Source organism: Oryctolagus cuniculus, chromosome 6 (genome assembly GCF_964237555.1).
Source record: "Oryctolagus cuniculus chromosome 6, mOryCun1.1, whole genome shotgun sequence".
Lineage (NCBI taxonomy): Eukaryota > Metazoa > Chordata > Mammalia > Lagomorpha > Leporidae > Oryctolagus > Oryctolagus cuniculus.
In genome coordinates, this window is record NC_091437.1 from 95,781,875 (window position 1) to 95,804,368 (window position 22,494).

The 22,494-nt window shown below is 46.0% G+C and overlaps 1 protein-coding gene across 19 annotated transcripts in view; it reads right to left on the minus strand.

Moving 5' to 3' along the window:
• Positions 1-13,106: 13,106 nt before the first annotated feature.
• NCOA2 (nuclear receptor coactivator 2) overlaps positions 13,107-22,494 on the minus strand; it is a 299,416-nt gene continuing 290,028 nt past the window's right edge. For all 19 annotated transcript variants that reach the window (XM_070075148.1, XM_070075149.1, XM_070075153.1 and 16 more), the window contains one exon: positions 13,107-17,059. In XM_070075148.1, coding sequence (XP_069931249.1) covers positions 17,048-17,059 — 12 coding nt within the window. In that variant the 3' untranslated portion in view covers positions 13,107-17,047. The remainder of the gene's footprint in view (positions 17,060-22,494) is intronic.

Genomic DNA, 22,494 nt, shown 5'->3' on the forward strand with positions numbered 1-22,494 from the left:
ATTCATTCATTCATTCATTCAATTATTTATTTATTTGAAAGGCAGAGTGACAGAGAAGAGAGATCTTCCCATTTACTGGCTCACTCCCTAAATGCCCAGCACTGCCAGGGCAGGGCCAGGCTGAAGTCAGGAGCCAGGAACTCCATCTGGGGCTCCCACCTGGGTGGCAGGGGCCTAAGCACTTGAGCCATCATCTGCTGCCTTCCAGGGTGCATTAGCGGGAAGCTGGATCCAAAACAGCATAGCAGGACTTGAACTAGCACTCCAGTGCAGGCTTGTAAGTTGCAGCTTAATGCCTGGATCACAGTGTCCGCTCTCATTCCTTTTTGAAACATTCTATACTTTTAAATGTACTTATAAATGTAGAATTTTTAAAAACAAGCTTGTACTTTTCTGCAATTCACAAGTACATAGTTAATATTCTCTATCAATATCCTAGGAGTAACTTTATTCCTTATAATGGCTGAATGGAACAAAATTTCATTTTATGAATGTGCATTTCTTTTTTAAGCTTTATTTTATTTATTTGAAAGGGTAACAGAGAGAGAGACAAAGAGATCTCTTCCAGGCCTACTGTTCACTCCCCCAGTGCCCACAATAGTTAAGGCTGGGGCAGGCTGAAACCATGAGCCAGAAACCTCATTCTGTTCTCCCAGATGGATTGGAGGCAGAGTAACCAGGACTTGAACTGGCAGAGCAATATGGGATGTGGAAGTTGTAAGCAGTGGCTTAACCCACTGTGCTTTGTGTTTTGTTTTCTTTTTGATATTTATTTATTTGAAAGGCTGAGTGACAGAGAGAGGAAGAGATAAGAGAGGGAGAGAGAGAGTACGCACTTCTATCTGTTGGTTCACTCTATAAATGGCTACAACAACCAGGTCTAGTCGAGGCTGATGCCAAGAGCCAGGAACTCCATCCAGGTCTCTCATGTAGGTAGGGCAGGCTTGGACACTTGAGCTATCTTGCACTGACTGCCTAACCAGACACATTATCAGGAAGCAGAGCAGCCAGGACTGGAACCAGCACTCTGATGGGATGCAGACATAGCAAGCCGTGGCTTAACCTGCTACACTACATGATTGCCCCCTACCTTTCTTTTTATGTTTTCTTAAGGTAAAACATATGATAAAATACACACAACTGTCCCATTTTTGAGAGATGTAACTTCAATCCCTATCAAAATATAGATGGCAGAGCAGGTGCTGTGGCTAAACCTCAGCCTGCAGCACTGGCATCCCATACAGGCACCAGTTTGTATCCCATATCCTCTTCCGATCCAGCTCTCTGCTTATGGTCTGGGAAAACAGTGGAAAATGACCCAAGTGCTTGGGCCCCTGCACCCATGTGGGAGATCTGGAAGAAACTCCTGGCTCATGGCTTTGGATCAGCCCAGCTCCGGCCATTGCGGCCGTCTGGGGAGCAAACCAGTGGATGGAAGAGCTTTCTTTCTGTCTTTCCTTCTCTCTCTCTGTAACTCTACCTCTCAAATAAATAACATACATCATATATATATATATATATATACACACACACACACACCCCTCCCCCCAGCAACCTTGACAAGTTGGTCTGTTTTTTCTTTCCCTACAGGTGGTGGAGTTACCTGTTCTCTGACTTTATATAAGTGGAACCACATATTATGTCCTCTGTAGTGTACCGTCAGAGCTGTAGCTTTTTGATAGGGACAGTTTTGATGTGCCCTGTAGAAAGCAAATAGTAACCAGGACATATTCACCCCGCAGTGCTGGCGGGAAGATTAAAGCGTTCCCAGCCCACCCCCAGGGCTGATTACCTGAAGCTCCTTTGCAAGGAGTTCCGGCAGATCTGCAGTTGGGTCCCGTGCGCGTCCGCCTTCCGCAGTTTGCCTTTGCCGGGAGTAGGTGGACGGCAGGTGAGACAGCCTTAGCAACAACGTCAGTAGCGTTTGCAGTGGCAGCTGATGTTCCACCTGGGGTCCCGGCAAGGTCCTCCCCACTGGAGGGGCTTTGATGCGTCCCAGGGGCCTTCCTGAGCATTTTCGTGGAACTTTGAGATTGGGGCTTAGATTTAGCATTCCACGCGGCTACCTTGAACCTCTAAGGTGTGGGTGTTTTGGCTATCTCACTGAGCCAATAATTTTGTAAGAAGCCCTGCTTAGGGTAAATTATCAGGGCCCTTCTGTTAGCATTAGGATCGCCCTTGATGCTACCTTTTTGATTGGCTTTAGGATGCTTGAGGTTCCTTAACCGTTGATTTCACTGTTTCCAGAGTACATAGATTGTTGGATGACCCGAAGATGAGTCTACTGGCTTGTGTCTATTAGCTTTTTTTTCCCCAGCTGGCCAACAGGCTCCAGTTCTGCCATCTGGGCAATAAGGAATCCTAAGGGTGAGCTGAGATCCACTGTGGCAAGTCAGCCTGATCATTTCCTGTTTCTGTGTGCAGATCTGACCCATGAACACAATCAGGGCCAAGTGTAGGTTGTCCAAAGGAATTCTAGAAAGTCTGCATGGGGCATGGATGACTCTTGGACAAATGCCGATTTGGCATTTCCCCCTCTTTTGGGAGAGTGCAGAAAGAATGACAGCGATGGATGGAGTCCTGCACAGGAGAAAGTGACAGTAGCTCATCCAGCGTAAGCTGGCTCAGCTACACGTTGTACATCTTATTAAATAGCAAAGAGTACACAACTTGGGGCCGGCACCGTGGTGCAGCAGGTTAACGCTCTGGCCTGAAGCACCGGCATGCCATATGGGTGCCGGTTCGAGACTCAGCTGCTCCACTTCCGATCCAGCTCTCTGCTATGGCCTGAGAAAGCAGAAGATGATGGCCCAAGGCCTCGGGCCCCTGCACCCACATGGGAGACCCGGAAGAAACTCCTGGCTTCTGGCTTCAGATTGGCACAGCTCTGCCCGTTGAGGCCAATTGGGGAGTGAACCAGTGGTTGGAAGACCCCCCCCCACCCTGTCTCTCCTCTCTCTATATAACTCTTTCAAATAAATAAATAAATCTTAAAAAAATATTCTTCAATACTCTTAAAAAAAGAGTACACAACTTGAGGACCACCAGGTTCAAGGAAGATCCCCAAGCTGGACAGAGACTAAGGCCTTTGCCTCCAGAGTGGGGGAAAACTGTAATAAGCTGTGGTCACTTTGATACACTTGTGTTCCAACATCAAGCTCCTGAGAAGACCATTGATAAAAAACCCTGTGGAAAGATTTATGGTAAGTTACACCGACTAAAACCAGGGGGTGGTTGAGGAGTTGGCCGTAATGAAGAGAATGCCTGTTCATGCTGTGTTCCTACGAAACAGGGCCTGTCCTCAAGGGTTTAGTCAGGTCCTAAAGAAGAGGTCATTTCGGAGACCTAGCAATCATCCATCAGGGGTGGGCCCAGAGAAGTACTGCAGGGCATATAGTCAGCCAATCAGAGGAAAGGGGCTTGTCTGAGACAGATCATGCCCTATTTAATGAACATTTTGCTGAAAAAATTACAGATGTTTTGGCTCCTTTTGTCCTTTTGTGCTGAAACCATCAGAAGGGAATTAACTTCATCTTAGTGCTTTTCCAGTCTTTAGAGCTTATTGAAATTTTGCTCATCCTACAGAGGAACATTAAGTGGAGCAGCGGGGACTTCAACTGGCGCCCACATAGGATGCTGGTGCTGCAGGCAGTGGCTCAACCTGCTACACCACTAACGTTGGCCTTGTACGTTTCTTTTTTTCTTTATTTTTTATTTACATTTTATTTCAAAGGCAGAGAGAGACAGGCAGGTAGGGATCTCAGATACTTTGATTCACTCCCCAAATACCCACAACAGTTGATGCTGGGCTAGGCCAAAGCTGGAAAGCCCAGAACTCAGTCCAGGTCTCCTTTGTGGGTGGCAGGGACCCATGTACTTGAGCCATTACCTGCTGCCTCTGAGAGTGTGCATTAGCAGGAAGCTAGAGTCAGGAGCAGAGCCAGGAATGGTAAGCGCTGGTTCCTGTCATCCTTGGTCTCCTTGGTTACGTGGTGCTTTCGTGCGTTGGTTGTTTTCTGATGGGCCTTACTGTGTGAATTCGATGTCCTCCAACAAGGTGCCCTTTTCCACGTGTGCATGTACGCACCTCTTTGCCAGAATTCCTGTCTCCTAGGCTCTTTCCTTCCAAGGTCCTGACCAAGCCAGACTGTTGGCCGTGAGCCAGGAATCCGTATGTGTTCTCATCTCAGGCCACAGTTCTTTACACTCAACGTAATGACCACGTATATATCCCCGCTGCAGCTGCCCCCAACGAGAAATTTGTTCCCTCCTTTCAGATCACCCTGAAAGCTGGCGTCCACTTTGAGCTGTATCCACTCTTCTGTAAGCCAAGTTGGGGATTTTTCATCCTCTTTTTAGCCGGTCATTTGGGATTCCCTTATGTAACCAGGCAAGGGGACATTTGTGCTTCTGTGGTGGGTGCCATGGGCCTCCTGGCACTGCTGCTGCTAGTCCTGGTGCCACTCCCATTTCACAACTGCTGCTGGGCACGTGTGACTTCAGGACTTGTTGGGGCCAACAGGGCATAGTTCCTAGCAGTCAGCTGGTGTTTTTGATTTGATCACTGATATTTGTTGGACAAGGAGTCCATCCGTCCTGGGACCCAGTGACACACAAGCAGCTGCTTCTCAGCATGTCTCCACTCCTCTGCTGTGGATGTCACAGGCTTGTGCCAGGGCCCCAGGAGCCCAGGATCTGATTCTTCCGCTGGGAGCTCACCACCAACCCCACGCTGCACTTCTCTCACCCCCTGACTCCCGTACCGCTGTAGGGTCTGAGGTCAGGTGGTCCACGGCCTGGGCCTGCTGCAGAGGCCTTTCCTGCTGTGGGAGCCGGGAGCCTGCTGTGTCACCCGGCGTGGAAGGTGTGGGTCATAGTCCCACATGAGGAAGACGGTGCCTGCAGAACCCTCAGAGCTCTGCCTGGTGCTGGGCTTCCGAGCCTGAGGTAGGAGACTTGAGATACAGCAGTTTGTCTTTCACTTTGGAGTCATTATCCCTGCACACCCTCAACTACTGCATGTCAAAAATCAGCCCTGAGGAGCCAGTGTTGTGGCGGAGTTGGTAAGGTCAATGCCTATGATACCAGCATCCCATTTGGGCACTGGTTTGTGTCCCAGCTGCTCTGCTTCTGATCCAGCTCCCTGCTGACGGCCTGGGAAAAGCAGCAGAAGATGGCCCAAGTGTTTGGGCCCCTGCCACCCACAAGGGGGACCTAGATGAAGCACCTGGCTCCTGGTTTCAGCTTGGCTTGGCCCTGGCTGTTGTGGACACTTGAGGAATGGACTGGCAGATGGAAGATCTTTCTCTGACTTTCAAGTAAATAAATTAATTTTAAAAAAAGCCTCAAAGTGGCCAGCGCCGCGGCTCAATAGGTTAATCCTCCGCCTGCGGCGCCGGCACCCTGGATTCTAATCCCGGTCGGGGCGCCAGATTCTGTCCCGGTTGCCCCTCTTCCAGGCCAGCTCTCTGCTATGGCTCGGGAGTACAGTGGAAGATGGCCCAAGTGCTTGGGCCCTGCACCTGCATGGGAGACCAGGAGAAGCACCTGGCTCCTGCCATCGGATCAGCGCGGTGCGCCGGCTGCAGCGGCCATTGGAGGGTGAACCAACGGCAAAGGAAGACCTTTCTCTCTGTCTCTCTCTCTCACTGTCCACTCTGCCTGTCAAAAAAAAAAAAAAAAAAAAAAAAAAAAAGCCTCAAAGTGAAGAGGCCAGTCCCCATCTTCATAGATTTACTTCCCGTGAGTCTTTGCTTCTCACCCGTCCTATCCAATGAGCACAATGCCACTGATGTAACAGGTGAGTGTGATGGTCTGGGTGACATCCAGGTCTCCTATGGACTATGTCAAAGCCCTGAGGTAGACTACACTCAGAAACAAATATTCTTTTTCTTAAAATTAATAATTTTACATCATATACAATAATTGTACACATCAGTGTGACATTTTGATACCTGTATACAATGTGCATTGATCAAAATAACTCTTTTTATCACAGCCATTCTAACAGGGCTGAAGTGATATCTCACTGTGGTTTTGATTTGAAGAAAATGAACATTCTTTTTTTTTTTTTTTTAAAGATTTCTTTATTTGAAAGTCAGAAATTACACAGAGAGAGAAGGAAAAGCAGAGAGAGAGAGAGAGAGAGGTCTTCCATCTGCTGGTTCACTCTCTAGATGGTCGCAACAGCCAGAGCTGTGCCGATCCAAAGCCAGGAGCCAGGAGCTTCCTCTAGGTTTCCCAGGCGGATCCAACACCCCAAGGACTTGGGCCATCTTCTACTGCTTTCCTAGGCCATAAGCAGAGACCTGGATTGGAAGTGGAGCAGCTGGGACCCGAACCAGCACCCATATGGGATGCCGGCATTGCAGGCGGTGGCTTTACCCACTACACCACAGTACCAGCTCTGGAAATTAATATTCTTGATTCTCTTGTTTGCATGCAGACATTTCTGGTCCTCTTTTCTGATTACAATGGAAGAGAATGTACTTGTCAAATCCATGTCTGTGTCAACATGGACCTGTTGACTTAATGATCTGCCACAGCAGCAATGCCAGGACCAGCTGTGACACAGTTAAATGCTGGCAGTCTACATTTTTCAGAGGTGTCAACACGGGCTGTACCAGCAACTACTGCCCCGCATCCAGTAGGTATTTTTTTTTTTTAATTACAGCAATTCTTCATATATAAGTTACCTATCTATTTGAGATGGTAAGGTGGGACAGGGAGAGAGACATAGGGTGGTTGCAGTCTCCAAGTGCCCACAACCACCAGGGCTGGGCCAATTTGAAACCAGGAGCCAGGAAGTCAATCCAAGTCTACTTCATGGGCAGTAAGGACACAATTATTTGAGACGTCACCTGCTGCCTCTCAGAGTGTGTGCATTAGCAAGAAACCGGAATCAGGAGCAGAGCCAAGACTCAGACCAAGGCACTCCAATATGGGGTGCAGGTGGCCCAAGCAGTGTCTAAACAGCCAAGCCAAACTCTGCCCCTGTAGTCTTGAATGGTGGCGCTCATCTCTGCCATCTCTCCCACCCCAAAGCAAGATTATTTTTGATTTACTGTTGTGGTTGGAGGGTGGTTTTGAAGTTTCTCTTGGAATTTGACAGAACTGGGAAAGAAAAACCTCAAGCCAAGGTCAGAGATTTTGGTAAGATTACCAGGCCAAATGTACAGGAGTCTGCCAAAAGCTGTGAGCAGAAAAACTGAAAGCCTTGAAATAGAGAAAACAGAGATCACACATTGATGAACTAGTTATACATTCTCCAGAAGCTAGAAAGAAAAAACAAAGCCCATCCAAATAAACCTGAAATGAGCACAAGCTAGGGGAGAAAGAAAAGTGTGAATGCTTAGCAAGTAGACTAATACAGAGGACAAGTAGACTAATACAGTAGACTAATACAGAGGTGAAAAAAGAACAGACACTATGAATATTAAAGTGGAGGCTGGACATCTCCAGCTATCTGGCTTCAATGATGATCTCTGTCCAAGATTCGCAGAGTAAATCCTGGGGTCAGCACTGTGGTAATGCGGGTTACTGCCGCCTGCAGTGCCGGCATCCCTTATGGGTGCAGGTTTAAGTCTCAGCTGCTCCACTTCTAATCCAGCTCCCTGCTAATGCACCTGGGAAAGCAGTGGAGGATGGCCCAAGTGCTTGGGCCCTGCACCCCATGGGAGACCAGAAGCAGCACCTGGCTCCTGGCTTCGGATCAGCACGATGCACCAGCCATTGGAGGGTGAACCAATGGCAAAAAGGAAGGCCTTTCTCTCAGTCTCTCTCTCTCTCTCACTATCCACTCTGCCGGTCAAAAAAAAAAAAAAAAAGATTTATTTATTTAATTGAAAGGCAGAGTTACAGAGAGGCGCAGGCACACAGAGAGGTCTTCCATATGCTGGTTCACTCCCCAGATGGCTACAATGGCTGGAGCTGGACCGATCTGAAGCCAGGAACCAGGTCTTCCACATGGGTGCAGGGGCCCAACAACTTGGGCTACCCTCCACTGCTTTCCCAGGCCACAGAGAGCTGGATTGGAAGTGGAGTGGCTGGGGATCGAACTGGCACTCACATGGGATGCCAGCACTGCAGGTGGTGGCTTTACCTGTGACACCACAATGCCAGCCCTGTACATTTCTTTAAAAAATAACATTTTTAAATTAAAAAAAAAGAGGCCGGCCCTGTGGCATAGTGGGTAAAGCCACTGCCTGCAGTGCCAGCATCCCATATGGGCGCCAGTTTGAGACCTGGCTGCTCCACTTCTGATCCAGCTCTCTACTATGGCCTGGGAAAGCAGTAGAAGATGGCCCAAGGCCTTGGGCCCCTGCACCCGCGTGGGAGACCCAGAAGAAGCTCCTGGCTCCTGGCTTAGGATCAGTGCAGCTCTGGCCATTGCGGCCAAGTGGGGAGTCAATCAGCATTCTCTGTTTGCCTCTCCTCTCTCTGTGTAACACTGACTTTCAAGTAAAATAAATAAATCTTTTTTTATAAAGATTCATTTTATTTATTTGAAAGAGTTACAGAGAGGCAAAAAGAGAGAGTGAGCGAAAGAGAGGCAGAGGGAGAGAGAGAGAGAGAGAGAGAGAGGTCTTGCATCCACTGGTTCACTCCCCAATTGGCCACAACGGCCAGAGCTGCTAAGATCCTAAGTTAGGAGCCAGGAGCTTCCTCTGGGTCCCCCACGTGGGTGCAGGGGCCCAAGGTCTTGGGCCATCTTCTACTTTCCCAGGCCATAGCAGACAGCTGGATGGGAAGAGGAGTAGCCAGGACTAGAACCGGAACCCATATGGGATGCCGGCGCTTCAGGCCAGGGCATTAACCGGCTGCAAAACAGCGCCGGCCCCTCTACTTACTTTTAATAAGGTTTTACATTTTTTTTTAAAGATTTATTTATTTGGGGGCGTTGCTGTAGCTCAGTGGGTTAAAGCCTTGGCCTGAAGCACCAGCATCCCATATGGGTGCTGGTTCTAGTCCCGGTTGCTCCTCTTCCCATCCAGCTCTCTGCTATGGCCTGGGAAAGCAGAAGATGGCCCAAGTGCACCTGCATGGGAGATGGGGAAGAAGCTCCTGGCTCCTGGCTTTGGATTGGCGCAGCTCGGGTAATTGTGCCATTTGGGGAGTGAACCAACAGAAGGAAGACCTTTCTCTATGTCTCTTCCTCTCACTGTCTGTAACTCTACCTCTCAAATAAATAAATGAAATCCTTTAAAAAAAATGCTTAGTGAGAGAGAGAGAGAGAGAGAAATTTTTTCTATCTGCTGGTTAATTCCCTAAATGCCTGCCAACAGCCAGACCTGGGCCAAACCCAAAGCCAGGAGACTCAATCCATGTTGGTAGCAGAGACCTAAGTATTTGAGCCATCATCTGCTGCCTTTCCCTGTGTATTGGCAGGAAGTGGTTTGGAATCAGAGCTGAGATTTGCATTGGGCACTTTGATACAAGATGCAGGCATCAGAGCATTATCATAACTGCTGCAAACACCCACCCCAATATAGTTTTAATATTTATTTGCTTAAAAGGCAGAGAGACACAGAGAGGGAGAATTTTCCATCCACTGGTTCACTCCCCAAATGTCTGAAACACTCAGGTTGATCAGGGCACAGTCAGGAGCCAAGAACTCCATCTTGGTCTCCCATATAGGTGGCAGAAAATCAGGTATTTGGGCCATCATTCGCTGCCTCCCAGGAGTATTAGCAGGGAGCTGGATTGGAAGCAGAGCAGCCAGGACAGAAACAGGCACTGATATGGGATGTGGGCATTCCAAGTGGTAGCTTATCCCACTGTGCCACAACACTTTTTTTTAACTGATTGATTGATTTGGAAGTCAGAGAGAAAGACAGAGAGAGAGAATCTTTTATCTGCTGGTTCACTAACCAAGTGGCACAAACAGCCAGCGCTGGACCAGGATGAAGCCAGGAACCAGGAGCTTCTTCCAGATCTCCCATGGGGGCTGGGCCAAAGCACTTGGAGGCCATCTTCTGCTTTCCTAGGGAAAACAGCAGGGAGTTGGATCTGAAGTGGAACAGCTGAGACTCAAACCAGTGTCCTTATGGGATGCTGGTGTCGCAGGTGGCGGCTTTACCTGCTATCCACAGTACCAGCCCCTGGCTCCAACTTTTAAGATTCCTTGTTTCTTAGCATTTTCCGTGGAATAGATTTTCACTCATATTTACCCTTTTAACTTTTAAAAATGCTTTTGCTTTTCCATTTGGCAGTCAACACCCCAAATGTCACAAACTGTCTGAATCACTTTTTCTTTTTTTTTGCAATAGTGATTCCTATGGATTACATATGGAAACTCTGGGGGCCAGCATTGCGTCATAGTGGGTTAACCCATTGCCTGCAATGTCAGCATTCCATGTTGGAATGTGGATTAGAGACCCTGCTGCTGTTTCTGATCCAGTTCCCTGCTAATGTATCTGGGACAGTGGCAGAAGATGGCCCAAGTGTTTGGGCCCCTGCACCCATGTGGGAGACCTGGATGGAGTTCCTGGCTCCTGGTTTGCCTGGCTTTTGCAGCCATTTGTGGAGTGAAGTGGTAAATAAACTCTACCTTTCAAATAAATACATATTTTTTTAGATTTATTTTATTTATTTGAAAGACAGAGTTACAGAGAGAGGTAGAGACACAGAGAGAGGTCTTCTATCCACTGGTTCACTCCCCAGATGGCCACAAAGGCCAGAACTGCGCAGATCTGAAGCCAGGAGCCAGGAGCTTATTCTGGGTCTCCCAAGTGGGTCCAGGGGCTCAAGGACCTGGGCCATCCTCCACTGCTATCCCAGGCCATAGCAGAGAGCTGGATCAGAAGAGGAGCAGCCAGGACCAGACCCAGTGCCCATATTGGATGCTGGCACTTCAGGCCAGGTTTTAACCTGCTCCGCCACAGTGGCAGCCCCATACATAATTTTTTAAAAAAGATTTATGGGGCCGGTGCTTGTGGCGTAGTAGGTTAAGCCTCCACCTGCAGCATCAGCAACTCATATACTCATACTGGTTTGAGGCCTGGCTGGTCTACTTCTGATCCAGCTCCCTGCTAATAGCCTAGGAAAGCAGTGGAAGATGGCCCAAATGTTTGGGCCCCTGCACCCATGTGGGAGACTCGAAAGAAGCTCTTGGCTCCTGGCTTTGGATCAGCTCAGCCCTGGCTGTTGTGGCTTTTTGAGGAGTGAACGAGCAGATGAAAGACCCCTGTCTCTTCCTGTTTGTTAACTCTTTAAAAACAATTATTTACTTTGAAAGTCAGAGACAGACAGACAGGGAGACAGATCCACTGATTCACTCCCTAGATGGCCACAGCAGCCAATGCTGGACCAGGTTGAAAACCAGGAGCTTCTTCTGGGTCTCCTATGTGGATGCAGGGCTTAGGTACTTGGGCCATCTTCCACTGCTTTCCCAGGCGCATTAGCAGGGAGCTGGATCTAAGCAGAGCAGCCAGGACTCCAGTGAGCACTCACATGGGATGTCAGTGTCACAGGTGGTGGCCCAACACACTATGCCACAATGTCAGCCCCATAAAATCTTTACAAAATAAAAATCAGAATTTCAATCACAAATTAAATTTATACAGCAATGTATCTCTGAGTATGTATCCATTTTTGTGTATTTTATATTACTGATCAATACATTCTAAATGTCATTAGAAGTTTCACATTGGGATCAGAGCTGTGGCACAGAGGGTTAAAGCCCCAGCCTACAGTGCTGGCATCCCATATGGGCACCGGTTGAATGCCGGCTGCTCCACTTCTGATCCAGCTCTCTGCTATGGCCTGGGAAAGCAGTAGAAGATGGCCCAACTCCTTGGGCCCCTGCACCTGCGTGGGAGACCTGGAAGAAGCTCCTGGCTCCTGATCAGCTCAGCTCTGGCCGTTGCATTCATCTGGGGAGTGAACCAGTGGATGGAAGACCTCTCTCTGGCTCTACCTCTCTCTGTGATGCTCTTTCAAATAAATCTTAAAAAAGAAAAAAAAAGTTCTACATTTTTTCTTGTTCAAAATTTCTGACTGTACATTTTACCTTCCAAATGCATTTTATGTTTTGGGCTTTGATTGGAACTGCAATGAGATAGGGAGGAGTGGGTGGCTTTGCAGTGCTGGACTCCTGGGTTAATGGCATGTCTTCATCTTCTCAGGTGTTTTAGGCATACCGTGGAGTTTTCTTCAAGGTCTTCCACACTTCTTAGTAGTTGTAATTCTATGGGGTAAGCACTCTATCATTGTTATTGTAAATGGGACTATTTAAAAACACATCTAAAAATGGGTTGTTAGCATGAATATTAGGTATTGATTTCTGTGTATTCTAACCAGCTTGCAGAGCTTTTTCACTCATTCCAAGAGGCAGTCAATCGACCTGTTTTCTCCTGACAGATGGTAGGAAACGTTTTCTCTCTTCTACTCTAGGACCAGCATTTCTTTTGTTAGCATTAGCCATGGGCCTCCTAGCTTCGCGGGCTTTAATTTCTTAACAGTCCTTTAGATAAGATGTCTCATCTGATCGCACAGAGAACTTCAAATAAGTTTAGGATGTTTATCATTTATTTATTTATTTACGAACGAGGGCTTAAACTACTCCTAGACAAACATGCCAAACAAAAACTATTAACTTAATCACACAGGTGCTTTTCTTCTAAACTATTATTGTAGCTAAAAGTGTTGATATGTTTTTCTAATTGCCTGTTTTGTTTTGGTATCCTTTGTAACAATTCCAGATTGTCTTTACTAATATTTGTTATATTTTAAGGCTTGGGTCTTAGGTATGCTACTTGTACTGTTTAACAGCGTTGCCAAACCACACTATTAAACCATTATGAATACTCTCAAGTGTCATCGCATCATCTTAACAAGCTAGCTGGAAGTCCACATACTTCTCAGAAATGTTTGTGGAGACTTGGGGATGGGGACCGGCACAGCATGCTGAGAAAAGTGGTGGCACTGTTTAGGATTCAGTGGAACCAGACCCGGCCTGTATTTGCCATGAAGTAAACTGTTAGATAACCTGACACAAGAGAGACTTCCTTGGCTTCAAACTGAAAGTCTGTAAAATGAACAACGGGGAGAATCAAACGCAAAAGTGCTGTGAATTGTGCCGAGAACCATATAAATATACGAAATGATGAGACTGAAGTAAGGTAATTTTAATTTAAATGCAATTATGAAAGAAGATACAATATAAACACATTAAAATCTCTAAAGCCATGTAAAACCCGAAGGCATTAAAATTTATTAAATGATGCAATAACAACAGAATTCTTTATTTACAATAGCATTATTTAACATCAAATAAGCAAACAGCATCAGCAAAGCAATATTAACTTGCATAAATGTCTTTAAAATTTCTCTGAATATATCTACCTTTGCATAAACTGCTCACACTAGGAATACAAACATCAATGCAGGTGAACAAAGTGATGCTCAGAGTCAACTCCATTTGGAAAATAAATCACAACCTGAAACACTGTAAGCTTTCTCCTGAAGAACCGTAGTTAATATATTGCTTAATTTTACCCTTGTATAATCTTTTCATATACACACATCTCAGATGCAACTTCATGAGGAACTGTACAAATAAAACCCACAAATGACAAAGGAAAAAAAATGACAGTTAAATGTCTGAAGAAATGTATCATCATCACCGCTCAACAACATAAAGGTTTAGTGATGATGCACTTATTCAAAAATTGTACACAATTCACTATACAAATATAATACATCGGACAGCTATGTAGGAATATACAAGACTTAAAAACAGATCTAAGGCATTATGCTAGATTTTAGCATTTTGAGGTTCTTGCACATAGCTTTTACCTGTAGTAAGAAACTTAAAAGATTTTGTTTTAGTCTATAAAGAAACACCAGGGAGAAAATTCTAATTAAAATCGAAGCCACTACAGTAATTTTCTTTTGTGCAGAGAATGCTTTGCTTTTAGGCAGCATACTACCATACAAACACTAGAAAATTTTAAATTCACACCAACAATTAATGGCTTAAGTTGCATTTCAAAATTGATTGTGTATCTTTGGGTTCTGCAAGTGGATCTGTGCCACCCATTTCATGTGTTAAGCCCATAGGAACTCCATTTTTAAACACAGATTAAAAATCGCATCGTATAAACTGCAAAAACATTGCTTTCAATGATCACAGGCCATAAGAGATACACGTGGGGGGGGGGAGGGGCATTTTTATCTTTGAGTCAAACGAATTCATTGTAGTAAAACAGCTCACTTCACTTTTTAAACTTACCACGTTACATGAACACTTAAATGAGTTTTACAACCAAGTTAATGTATGTATACTTTTCACATTATGTTTTTCACATTTAGTAATATAAGTAAAACACTGATTATTTGTTCTATTCAACAAAAACCAAGTATTCCGTCTAACAAATTTATTGTGTACAGCATGAGAAATACTGATAACGAAGGGAACGGATTTGGCTTTTGCTTCTGTAGTGATCAATATGATCAGAGCACTCGTTCACTTACTTTTCTCCTAATGGGATGGGAAACAAAATCCATTACCTGACCTGAACCAGAAGAGCATTTGTAATCTCTTTCCCTTCTAACAGTAAGGATCGCCAACCACTTGAAATGACCAGCATCACACGTTTGCAGATTTATCTCAACTGGGATTGACATGAAAACACAGTGGGCCAAACAGGGAAACAACAAAAGATACATGGATATTTTTGGATGGTGTTAAGAGTGAAAAGGGACTTACAACTCAAAACAAAACAAATCCAGTTTGCACTCTATTTCTCTCTTGTGCTGTGTGAAGTTAAAAGTCATTCTAATTCACAGATTTCTAAAAAGTAACTTAAAACCGGTCACATGACATTGTGTGCACATGTGCCTCATCCCTGGGGTGAGGTCCTGGAGTTCCGGGCCAACACCTGCACGGCTGGGCAACCCAAGGGTGTGGTGCAGAAGTCGCGCCTTGGAGGGGACGTGAACTGGTGGCCGCTGAGAAGTGCTGTTCCGTGGCCACCTCCCTGTACTGAGATCCCTCTCAAGTGGAAAAAGGTCTCGAAATGCAAATTTCCAGGTTTCTTTAGTACGGAGCAACACTCCCAGACTGTCTACTCAGCATTTATCTTTGGGCTATATCTCTCTCTGTACTTCCACAATCTGCACGTAGAGAGAGAGATATCAATATAAATAGGGGAGGTTGTACATTTTTCACCCTGCCACAAATAAACAAACACAGTTCAAGGAAAAAAATTTCTTTGTTCCTAAAAAGCCTGGCTAATGAGATATTATAAAATGCTTTGCTTTTTAGACATCAAAAAGATATCCCTCTGAAATTTAGGTAAGAAAGTACGTGTATCGGGGTTTGGGGAGAAATACCTCAAAAAAAGGCCATCAGCTTCTAGGTATTGCAGTTGTCTGAAACCGAGGCCGAGGAATACAAGGTCATTCCCCTACCAGAGTGGGCAAGAAAAACAACCATAAAAGTGGCCTGCTCAGTAACGTGTAGTCTTTCTAAGGTCATTAAGAAAGAATATAAACATATAAAAATCAAGAGTTGGTTCCTACAGCGGCTGCATATCCTATAGATAAATGATTTATGAGCAGAATCACAAGGTTTAGAAAATAAAAAGTCTTAAGTCTACAAATTAGATCTAATCAAGGCATTGATATCCTTTACAAAACACCTTTAGGAGACATTGCTATGAAGATATCTAATTTAATACTGAAGTACCTCATTTTTTAGTCAATTCCACAATATGTATACCTCACAAAAATTATACAATTAAAACACTTAAGTTCTCAACTTAAATTATTGCTTGTTTACATATAAATTGGATTTTATGTACCTTACAAAACTTCGGCTTAGTCAGCACTGCTAAAAAACAAAATAAAAAAACCCATGGCAGAGGTTAAATCTGTCGTGATATCTGCTGTCAATTTAAACCCACTAGTAGTTACACCCTCCTGGTGTGGAGGCCAGAGCTGCTGGGGACAGAAACAAACGTGCTTCCAAAGCAGGCGTCCTTAGCTGGACTGGAATCCAGTCTTCACTTGGCTCCTCTCCTTGCCAGGAAATGCATTTTTCTGAAATCCAATAGTTAGCAACTGGTAAGTGGCTAGCTGGACACACTTACGGAAACACAGGCTTACCTGGTTTCTGCAGCTTATTTTAAAGATGTGAATGGAAGCCAGGAGGATGGGTGGGGACAGGAGAGCAGGGAAGGGCAGGGTCGGGGTTGCAGCGAGGTGGGGAGGGGGACGGGGAGGGGGGGATGCTAATTCAAGCTGTCTGATTATTCTGAAAGGAACTTAATTTAGAAATTGAAAGCATTTCTTCTTGATTCATGATTTAGGTGAACTAGTTTGGTTTTAACAAACAGAAAAAAAGAGGAACACAGACGCATAATATTAACAGCCCTCTCACAGGCTCCTTTTCTTCTGTTCAGTAACTGCAAACTCTTTCCAGTGTGGTCTCCAGAGTTTTCTGCAGACGCAACCACGACTTGTTGGTCTTTACTTCTTGGGTGTTTCTGCACACATAGCGCGGTCCGTGGCATCTGCCCTGCTTCCATCCCAAATGCAGGCTTTAGCTTGAAACACTTCTAGTTGTTTGGTTGAGTTTTTTAATTCTTTTCTTTTCCCCCAGATGAAATCTGAATCTTTTGTACTAGACTGATTAGCCAGGGAAAACAAAGCAAGAAACCAGTGTCTGGAACCGAACGAGAGCATGGCTCTCCTTAAATACATACATTTAAATACATTCAATCTGACATGGGATGAAATTTGCCTGTCGACATTGACTTTGCAGGAGAGATCTAAGTTGCACTAAGGTGAATGCAGTGAACAGACGGAGCGACTGTCTGCGCGCGAGCTTCAGGCTGTCAAGGAGAGGCCGCTCTGCCTGTCTGCCGCAGCCCAGGGGCTCCGCGCAGGGAGGGGCCCAGGCCCGCCTGCTGATCTTGCCCTGGCAGAGCTGGCTGGTAGGTCAGTTGAGTCAGAACAAGTAGCCACAGCTCTCCAGACGAGGAGGTGTTGTGAGCAAGTGAGCCCGGTCAGCCGAAGCAGCAGCAACCAGCGGCCTTCAGCGTCAGCAGTATTTCTGAAGGGAAACAGAGTTGAGACACACCACTGAGTGTTCTGACAAAAAGCCCATTATGAAAACATCAAAATGCCTGTTTTAAATAGTGCAGATCACAAAGGCTGTATCTGGATGAGCACGCTGGGTTGTGACTGGGTGCTGACGGGGCCAAGCAGTGTTTCCAAGGGCACAAGATGGAGCTTGATAGCATCCCACCTGCTGTCTCCCGCAGGACCGTCTGTGAATGGATCGCCAGTCTCTCCAGAATGCCCCTGTGCTCTTACCAGTGACATCCTAGCCCAATTTCATTTCCTCCACCATCTCAACAGAGATCACTGAGAAACACCCAGTTGCTGACAGCTCTTGCTTCCTGGCAGCTTCCAGTCCAGCCGGGGCCACCACTCCCCGATCCTTTCTCAAACTCACCCAGCACAACCTCCTGTAGGATGGCGCTCTTCATTCTCCCTGATGAGAGCTTCCTGGCTTCAGCCAGCTTGAATAAACCCGTTTTTTTCTTTAAGATTTATTTGAAAGGCAGAGTAAGAGTAACAGAGTGAGAGGTGAGAGAGAGAGATTCCATCTGCTTGCTCATTCCCCAGAATTGGCCATGATGGTTGGGGATGGGCCAGGCCAAAGAACTCTATCCAGATCTCCCATGTGGGTGGCAAGTACTCGGGCCATCCTGTGCTGTCTTCCCAGATGCTTTAGCAGAGAGCTGGATAGGAAGTGCAGCAGCCAGGACTCAATCTGGTACCCATATAGGATGTCAGCACTATACCCACTGCTCCACAGTCAGTTCCTAAATCTGGTCTTGACTCCAGGAATGTTCTTGAGAGTTTCTGGATGCTGTATGCTGGTGATCTGAATGAATAAATATCCAGGGCTGCTATGAGCAAGAGGCGTTTCCTTGCTTGGCCCAAGTAGATCTGTCAGTGACTTTCTCTGTTTATTGACCTTTTCCCCCTTAGTCGTGTCCATTCACTTAGTCAATGTTAACTGAACATCTACTGTGCACCAGGGGTTGGAGTCATAAACATAAGATATTCCTGGTCATCATTAACACCAAAATGGTGGTACAGGCAAAGCACACACTGAATAGTGTGATCTGAGTACTGTGAGGGGAAATACTGGGTGCTATGGGAACATACAGCAATTGCTTCTGGGAGTTAGGCATTCAGACACAGAATTCTAGCACACTCCACCATTGCAGATCACCTTGTTCAAGTCAGATTGGAGAGGAAGCCAGCCCCGAGTAATCTATTCCACCTTGGCATCCTAAAAAGAGTTCTGGGAAACTATTGCCAGGTTATGAGCCTGGGTGGTCAAAGGCAGAACTATATTAGCCCCTGGTCAGGCGCACAATTCTCCTGAGGGGGAAAAAAAATTGCCTAGGGAGCAGGTGTTTGAGTCCTAGTTCCACTGCTGATAAAAGCTTCCTGTATTGAGTACCCAGGGAGACAGTCGGTGATGGCTGCCACCCATGTGGGAGACCTGAATTGAATTCCAGGCTCCTGGCTTTGGCTTGGAGGGTGAACCAGCAGAAGAATGATCGCTCTCTGACTTTCAAATAAATTTTAATAAATTAAAAAAATTAGCTTAGAATATTATATTTTTAAAGAAGGACATTTACTGTACTTCATATTATAAAGCTGAAAATATATTCATCTCTAACGTGTCACTCTGATTTCATATGAAAATACTCCATGTTGTGGATTAAAATATAAAAAAACCCTCAATTTTCCAGTTTGTCTACAAAAAGAGAATTCTGTTGAGAGAAGTATTAATATCCTTCTAAATGTACCAGGCTTACATGTAAGGTGGCATTCTTTCCTGTGAACTCCCACCAGTGAGCAGCTACTGGCTAGAATCCATTTGGTGAAAGAGAGCATCAGGCACGAGGTGCACCTGTGGGGCCCACATCGTGGAGTGGCATCCTAGCTGCATCACCTTAGGGATGGGAGGACACTCAGCCCTCCATACTTAATCCTTCCTCTGGCTGATGTACAGAGGAAACAGCATGATGTGTGTGAGGTGTTGGAACAAGTCTTGGGACCAAGAAGTGCTCCGTGATGTCATCAGCACTATCATCGTCATCACCATGTGAAAGTCGATTCCAACTAGTGACTGATTTTCTTAACTCCAGCAGATAAGGCAACTACGTTACACTTTATGTTTATCTTTTACTTCTTGAAAGGCAGAGAGAGAGAGACAGACAGACAGACAGACATATCTTCTATTAGCTGGTTCCCTCACAAAATGCCTGCAACTGACAGTGCTGGGCCAGGCTGAAAGCTAGGAACACAACTGGGCGGTGGGGGCCCAAGTACTGGAGCCCTCATATGCTACCTTCCTGGGACACATCAGCAGGAAGCTGGATCAGAGGCGAGCCAGCCAGGACTTGAACCTATGCACTCCAATTTGGGATGCAGGCATCCCAAGCAGCATCTTAACCACTCAGCTAACCATCTGCCTCACAGAGTGTTTTGGTAAATCTGCGGCTGTATATACTAACTCTGCCTAAGGCAGGGTAGAATGATAATCTTTTTGTCAAGAAAACTGGAACACAGAGCCAATTAATGATGAATTACAGTGCATTTCTAGTTCAACATATACAACCAGATTACCATCAAAATTTTTGAAAAAAGTCCCTTGATTCATAACAGCAGCAGGGCATATTCCAGAAACAGGATGGAGAGAACAGAGTCCCCTACCTGGGCACACTAAATGGCATACTGATTAATGCAGTGATTTTGAGCTACTACTCAGGAATCAGAGGGATATATTGCACCTATTATTCTCTGAAGGAAACAAAAGTATCCACAACAGACTGCTTTTTGGCCTTGAATGAAGCAGAGATGGAAGATCCAGGTTCAAGAGAGACGGGAGGGGCCGGGAAGGTGGAGTAGGTTACGCCACTGCTTGTAGTGCTGACATCCCAAACTGGAGGGCCATTTTGAGTCCCAGCTGCTCTGCTTCTGATCCAACTTCCTGCTAGTGCACCTGGGAAGGCAGAGGATAATGGCCCAAGAACTTGGGCCCCTGCCATCCATACGGGAGACCAGGATGAAGTTCTTGGCTCCTGACTAAAGTCTGGCCCAGAACTGGATGTGGGGCTATTTGGGGAGTGAACCAGTGGATGGAAGATCCCTCTTCCTGTGTCTCTCCCTCTCTCTCAGTTGCTCTGCTTTTCAAATAAATAAATAAAACAAAAAATGAGAGGATAACTGAAAAAAAAAAAAAAGTCAGTGTTCCCTTTGGAAAATGAGTAGCAGGGTGTAAGAGTCAAGAATGTACAGTGAGGGGGCCTGTGCTGTGGTGTAGTGGGTCAAGCTGCCTGCCTGCAGTGCTGGCATCCCATATGGGCACCAGTTCGAGTCCCGGCTATTCCATTTCTGATCCAGCTCTCTGCTGTGGCCTGGGAAAGCAGTGGAGGATGGCCCAAGTCCTTGGGCTCCTGCACCCACATGGGAAGACCCAGAGGAAGTTCCTGGCTCCTGGCTTCAGATTGGCACAGCTCTGACTGTTGCAGCCAGTTGAGAAGTGAACCAGCAGATGGAAGACCTCTCTCTCTCTCTGCTTCTCCTTCTCTGTGTAACTCTGACTTTCAAATAAATAAATAAATCTTAAATAATAATAATAAAAAAAAAGGACAGTGAGAGGGGCTGACACTGTGGCACAGTGGGTAAAGCCACCACCTGCAACACTTGCATCCCACATGGGTGCCTGTTGGTGTAATGGTTGTTCCACTTCTGACCCAGCTCCCTGCTAATGTCCTGGGAAAAGCAGTGGAATGTGGCCCTAGTGTTTGGGGCCCTGCCACCCATGTGGATGACCTGGATGAAGTTCCTGGCTCCATGCTGGCCATGGTGACCACTTGGGGAATGAACCAGCAGATAGAAAACCTCTCTCATCCTGCCACCCCCCATAACTGAAAGAAAGATAAATAAATAACTCTTAAAGAAAAAAAAAAAAAGAATGTGCAGTGAGAAGGGTAGATCAAGATGGCCACTGAGGGGCCAGTGTTGCAGTGTAGTGGGTTAAGCTACCGCCTGCAATGCCGGAATCCCGTATCAGAGTACCAGTCTGAATCCGGCTCTTTCATTTCCAATCCAGCTGCCTGCTAACACACTTGGGAAGTCAGTAAATGGCTCAAATACTTGGGCCCCAGCCACCCACGAGGGAGACCCAGATGGAGTCCCTGGCTTTGGTCTAGCCCAGCCTTGGCTGCTGCAGCCATTTGGAGAGTGAACTAGCAGCTAGAAGATCTTTTTCTCTCTTCCTTTCAGATAAAAATTTAATTTTTTAATATGGCAGCTGAGTCAGATACACTGGACAGCACCTCCACACAGACACCAGGAGGTCAGGCAAAGACCTCTTCCACCACATGCCCAACCCCTTGGAAGTAGGGCAATGAGGGAACTCAGGACCTTGCTTTGGAGCTCAGAGGGACCCAGAACTTGGTAAAACCCGGAGACCTCTACCCTATGCTGCTTCTTTTAGGAGACTGTAGACCTGCCCCAGCAATAGGCAGAGGCCTGTGCTACAGCAGGATGGACTGGTTTTGGTGTCACTACCAGCCTCAGCAGGCCTGGCACGCACCAGTGAGACCCTAGGTGGGACCAGACCCACCGCTAGTCTGGGCAGCCACGGGGCTGCTTTTATTACCCTTCTTCAAACCTTGGCATAGCCCCAAGGCAACTGAGGAGATCCTCAAAGTCCTCATCCTTAGGCTAGTGTGGTGTTTCATCACCTATGACTGCCATCTAGTGTTGAAGCTGCAGAAGTGTTCACTGGCTCATTGGAAATAAACAGATAGCCTAGGATTTCTGGAAGCACAGCCAGCCACACATGAATCCAGGTTAGTCTAACTGATCCTTCAATGTGCCGACAATTTTGTACACCACTGAGCAAAGAACTTACAGGAAACCATCAGCTCCCCTAATGAGCAAAAATAAGATGTAAAAAACCATCCATCTAGGAACTGAAAGTTTCAAATGCTCGGATGAAGATTTAAACAGGTGCTTTGAGGAAACACAACAAACCTGAAGAACACAGAGAAATGATTTACTACTACTAACAGAGAGACTTGACAGGGGGAAATAAATAAAATATATCAACAGAAATCCTTCAACTGAAAACTGCACTAAGCTATATTAAAAACATGATAGAATTCATGAACAGATCAAACAGAAGAATCTGTGAGAGTGAAGACAGGATATTTGAAAATATATAGTCAGAGGAAAAAAAAAAAAAAGAGAAGAATGAACAGAGACTACAGGAACTTTGGAACAGCACAAATGTCTCAAGTTATTTGGGTTAAGGAGAAATTAGGAAATGCCAAAGGAGTAAAAAGCACATTCAGAGTTAACAGCAGGCAGGCACTGTAGCACAGTGGATCAGCCACTGCTTGGGATCCCCGCATCCCACACTAGGGTGCTGGTTCAAGTCCTGGCTAC